At 35.0% G+C, this 6146-nt stretch overlaps 1 protein-coding gene across 1 annotated transcript; it reads right to left on the reverse strand.

Annotated features, from left to right (window-relative positions):
- Nucleotides 1–2969: 2969 nt before the first annotated feature.
- On the reverse strand, nucleotides 2970–5933 carry LOC119193130 (signal peptidase complex subunit 2-like). Its single transcript, XM_037446786.1, is given in 6 exon segments — nucleotides 2970–3195; nucleotides 3550–3702; nucleotides 4367–4500; nucleotides 5430–5458; nucleotides 5461–5494; nucleotides 5776–5933. Coding segments are annotated over 6 exon segments (552 nt in total). The 5' UTR covers nucleotides 5794–5933; the 3' UTR covers nucleotides 2970–3011.
- Between the last annotated feature and the right edge of the window lie 213 nt (nucleotides 5934–6146).

A 6146-nucleotide genomic window follows, 5' to 3' on the forward strand; every position in this document is an offset into this window, starting at 1 on the left:
ATATTTAACTGGTAAGTATGAATTTCGTCTTTCTTAGAGCAAAAATTAGGAATTGTCTCACTATAAAGATGTTAACGATTTCAATGTTCAGGATATCTATTATATTAAATGCCTTAAGCAGGCGAAACCAAAATTACAGCATTCGGGACAGTTCAAGAAAATTTGGCCGCATGCCGATACAGGACAATCAACGTGAGCCACCCAATGTACGCATGTTATATTGTGTGAAGACTGCGTGCGGCATGTGTGCCACACGCCGGCACTGAAGCCAGAACCAAAATAGCCTCAATGTGAAATTGTCGTGGCGGTGTTATGGCCACGTGAAGTCAGGTGACTGCACTACACTAGCTCGGCATTCTAATTAAAATATCTAGTTAGATGCAATTGACGCGCCAATCGGCGTCTGCTGTTCACGTAATTGCAGTTATTCATCGTGACAACTTAGCATTTTCTTGCACTTACGTAGTACGTAAAATTCACAATATAAGTAGAATTATACGAAGATGTTCTGTTATGGAAGTATTAGTTGAGTTTAATATTGCTTCACACCGGAAACTGTTTTACGTGTGATTTAAACACCATAAACTAAAAGTCCTTGATACAGGTCACCGCGATGATGTCATAAGGAATGGTTAACTAGCTTCTTAAAACAATTGAAAAACATATTGTAGCGATATAATGATATCTATTTCTACATGCATAATAAGGTAATTTTATTGATCGAAACTATTAAAAGGTACCTACCGGTATGAAAAGTCCCTTTGTCTTGTTACGCTTCTGTATTTAAGGTCATACAACCTATGTTATCTAACTCTACATTTTAATTTTTTACAAAAATAATAGCAATCATTAATTAATAAGCTCGGACTAACCAGTAACTACACTTATTTGATACAAAAGTTTCAATTCATAGTAATTTTTAAAATAATAAATTCTTACATTATACTTATGTAAAATATTATTAATAATATCTCTAAGTAAATGCTGTTTATGCATTATAAATTTTACTTACCTTATAAGTAAGAAGATCCAAAGGAAAACTACGTTGTACACATGTAATATACTTTATTTCAAAAACTAATTTTGGTGTACGCAAGGACAAACAGTTATTTGTAATAGGTTTTTGCTTTGATTGTAAGATTGACTAGGCGTTATAAAATTAAAAGAACAGTCCACATCACTAGCATTCAATTTTTGATAATAAATCACACCGCAAGTTATTACTTAACTAAATATTCAGTACATTGTATTAATCGGTGAATCGTAGCGCCAAGTGACGCTACGTTCGCGGGGCGACCTACTGACTGACCGAAAATTCGTACGTTCGATCCTATGAGCCCGTTTGACATTGAATATTACGAACTTCACACTTGTTTTAAATCTACAAACTTATCTTCTGCGCACGTAACTGGACAAAAATAACATAAACGCCATACATTCATTCAAGTTTCATCAACAGAGCATGCCTTGGCTGGGTGCAAAGTAAAGTTTGTAATCTAGTAGCGCAGCCAGTACCTATAATTGAGGCATGATTTAATATAATTTTAAACTCTACAGTGTTGAATAACTGATAAAGATTTCCTCATCATAGAACAATATTTTGTAGTCATTTATATTGTTCAGTTCAGTCATAATGTACGAAGATCCATCTAGCGAGAAAAGACTGAACTAAAACCAATCTATGCCACTGAAACTAACCGCCATTGTTTTTCCTCGATTATAAGTACACATTATGTGGATTTTTCCTCATTTTGGATTCGCAGGGAGGTTTAAGTGAGTTTAAGAGGCTAATTGATAAAGAATACTTAGATAACTTTTAGTGGATGATTGAAAATCAGCCATAAATTAAATAAAATTATTTTCCATAGCTTTCTGCCCACAACTCCGCTTGCTTAAAGTCGGTGTTACTATCCGGGTCCCAATACACCATATATACCCTGCAACATAGAACACGAGCAACCAGAGGTGGGCACCTACTAAGAGATTCTTTGTTTGTGTTCGATTTTGTTGAAATAAACCTTATATGTTAAACAGAATAATGCTCCACATTTTTCAGTAAATAGATTTTGATTCTAGTGCGTAGCACTTGCCTAGTATGCCAACGAACTTTTTCCTCACGCCTATAACATGTCTTATATAGGTACCGCTTAAGAAAATGGCTATACAGCTTAACAAACGGGCTATACCGCTTAAGAAATATACCGCTTAAGAAACGGGCTATACCGCTTAAGAAACGGGCTATACCGCTAAGAAACGGGCTATACCGCTTAAGAAACGGGCTATACCGCTTAGAAACGGGCTATACCGCTTAGAAACGGGCTATACCGCTTAGAAACGGGCTATACCGCTTAAGAAACGGGCTATACCGCTTAGAAACGGGCTATACCGCAAACGGGCTATACCGCTTAAGAAACGGGCTATACCGCTTAGAAACGGGCTATACCGCTTAGAGACGGGCTATACCGCTTAAGAAACGGGCTATACCGCTTAAGAAACGGGCTATACCGCTTAAGAAACGGGCTATACCGCTTAAGAAACGGGCTATACCGCTTAAGAAACGGGCTATACCGCTTAAGAAACGGGCTATACCGCAAGAAACGGGCTATACCGCTTAGAAACGGGCTATACCGCTTAGAAACGGGCTATACCGCTTAGAAACGGGCTATACCGCTAGAAACGGGCAACAACAATAGCAACAATAACCTAAACATTGATTACAGCACTTGGCACGACTTAGACATTACCTATTCTTTTTTAAAATACCGCGCCGGCTTTGAGAAATGTATCTGGAATATGTTAGGGTTGCCGGCCATATTCGACCCGCAAGAAAGAGATGATTACGTGGCTATGAAATGAGAAGTATCCTCTCAAAGTCCCAACACAATCAAGTATTGGTTAATTTTCAAAAAGTTATATACCTATGGTAGAATAAAACACATATTTATACATATTGAGATTTTTTTATTATGTTAAATTATAATAACTAAGACCTTAGTATAGATATATAGAGTTTACTTAGTCTTTTTTTCAGCCTGAAGCGATTGGTACAGCTTGGTAATATCGCTGACAACGAGGGATTGCACGACGGTGCCGTTAGCATCAATGTAATGGGCGAACGACTTGATCACAGTGGCTTCCAGATGCCTGCCGTTAGAGTCGCGGAAGACCAGCACCAGGTTGTATTTATCATCGTGTCTGCATTGAAAAATATCAATTTTATAATTGACTAAAATTCACAAATAATTAAACTTTGCTACTTATTAAAGTGATAAGAGTCATGTTTTTGTAGCCAATAACTACATAAAGTTACATAATTTTTGTTTCAAGACTGTATAATTAGGTTTGGTTTCCTGCAATTTGTAATAACAGAACTAGGCTACAATCCTATATGAATATATCTCAGCACAATTGATGAACAATATTTTTCATAAATCATCATAATTTGTTTCTACACATTGCAAAAAGTAAAATATCCACAAAATGTAGATTATTCTAAATCAGTGTATTTTATGTTTATTAGTGAATTAATTGTATCTTTTATTTACTTACTTTTTGACATAGGAGCTTGCCTCCCAAATCCTTGAAGTGTTTCCAACTTTCTCCTTGGCTACTACAAATATACCCTTCTCCTTGAATGTGGTGTATAGAGTCAGAATGCCCATAAGTACAAAGTATGATGACACACAGATAATAAGGACAAGTCTGAAAAAACACAATTACTTTTAAGCAGTGGCACTAAACATTTGTAAGCCCCAAGTGAAACAAAAAAAAAACAGCACTAGAACCATGGCAGAGCAAAAAAGACATCCCCAGCTTTAACAGTTTGTTGGTAAGACTGTAAAAATGGTCATACAAGGCACCTCGTGAGGACTTGGGCAGTTGGCCGGTTTGCCCCCCCCAAAGAATGCCTCTGCGTTTAAGCTTACTGGTTTGCCATCATATTCAGTTACTCTACTTCTAATCTATCGAAATGTATGTTCCCTAGGCTCACCAAAACTATTGGAGCAATTTTATTGAAATTTTAGATAGTCTTTAGATTGATGACCCTGTGAAGTTTGATAGTGAACAGGGAACTAGAAGTCATGTGGTTATAGATTATAATGAGTTCTACCTGTGTGAAGCCAGGGTGGGTCACTAAACCCAACATAGTATAAAATAAAGTCTCCTGCCATGTCTGTCTGACAAACTGTTTTTCTTAATTTAATGTATTACAAACCATAATGTATAATAAACATAGGGTCTCTATTTTATTTCAACCTCCATCAAATAAATTAAGTACAAACACATGCAGGATATGGTACTGTTCATTTTCTACAAATATCTAGCCCATGTAATAGTTAAATATATGTGTTGGCAGTTAACATACCTAGACTGAGGGAATGGGTACAGGTAATCCCAGAGCAGAGCGTAGAGAGCCACTCCAACAGCCAAAGCACAGAGGAACAACCTCCCGTCAATAAGAGCAAAACTCTCCTTGCACTTCAAATCAACAGTCAACACCTGGAAATAAAAATATTTTGAAAAATAAAAAACTGTTTATTGCATTATCGTCTAATGCAAATATTATTTTTATACATAGTTATATTAAACAGCTGAAGATGAAAATGAGAAATCTTCATTTAAATATAAGAAAGGTACAGAAAAAATAGCCAGAGGTTCTCAAATTAGGCTGATCCTGTGTCTTGAGAAACCAATTAAAATTAAATGAAATGGTTTGTTAAGCGTGAGTTAGAGAGTGTCATGTAATGTATATGTAGCTATAAAGGCAAATAAGATTGATTGATTCACTATTAATTGTTTGGTTTTTTCACTGCTAATGAAGCTTTATTAGACTTATACAATTATTTATGAAAGTCCACACATATAATCAATACGGACTTTGTATAATTTAGAGGAGACCACAGAGTCAGTTGTGATAGGGCAAGGCAAAAAAATAAATAAATAAATAGTTACTAAGAACAAGTTTCAATTTCATACTTTCTTATTAAATAAAAAATACATCACTAATGTATACTGAACATGTTTCATTTAAAATTACAAGAATGTAATTGGTAAATTGCAATGACTTTAAACAGTGAACAATAGACCTAGAATTAAATACTGAATTTTAAGATTAAAAGTGGTTTCAACCAAACATTACTTTTCACATAATATGTATTTACTTAGCCATATAAAAATTAAAACTATTTTAGCTCATTTTCCGAAAATTTGCTATCTTATAACCTTGACAATGGTTTTGTTATAAGTGAAGACAAAAACTAAACCAATTAATGTCATTTTTACCCTAAAATCCAGTTACAAAATACTAAATTGCAGCCCATAAGTCGAATCAAGTTCGCCACCCTAGATGGCGGTATTTAAGTTTTACAACTAATAAAATAGGTATCTAATAGCTTCTTTTTGATATACAAGGTAAGTGGTATATTTACCTCTCTGATAGCATCATCAATAGCATTTTGGCAGCAGCACCGTCCCATTTGTTGATCTTTACGTTCTGAAAACAATTTTTGTAAAATAATTGTTACTAACACCAACCGCAAAGAAAAACTTAGCAAAGCATCTTGTCGTATGGAATAAATAATGCAAAAAAATAATGTAGATCTAGCGGGTACTTAAGCCTGAGTAATTACACGTATAAATAGCGTCGCCTAACATCAAACTAACAAATTTTTATGTGAGAATATCGGTAAAAAACGTTTACAAAATGTGACGTGTCCTTTCCACCACCAATACACTTTTACAAGAAAAGAACACCAGTTTAAACTTGAAAAATACCTCTGTTGTTTCAGTCATTTTGTTTATTATAAATAAATCTTGTTGGGAATAGAACGATAAATAGAAATATTGTAATTTTACACTTTTCTAACAAGTAAACTTGATTCAGATTCTTGACAGACAACGTAGCACGCTACGATGTTGCCCAAAGAGAATTATAATATATATGGAAATAGAGAGCCTACTCGTTGGGTTTTTGTGCCAATCGACATTACGGCTGCTTCATACTTGTGAGGTAGAGGGCGTTCGCGATTTTCGTTGCGTTTCACGATTCAGGTTTATTGTGTTTTATTATTTTGCAAACCGTTTTAAAAGTGCAGAAGACGGCAATCCAAGTATTAAAATACTTAGAAGCAGATCTGTATTTGCTA

This window comes from Manduca sexta, unplaced genomic scaffold, assembly GCF_014839805.1.
Source record: "Manduca sexta isolate Smith_Timp_Sample1 unplaced genomic scaffold, JHU_Msex_v1.0 HiC_scaffold_3636, whole genome shotgun sequence".
Classification (NCBI taxonomy): domain Eukaryota; kingdom Metazoa; phylum Arthropoda; class Insecta; order Lepidoptera; family Sphingidae; genus Manduca; species Manduca sexta.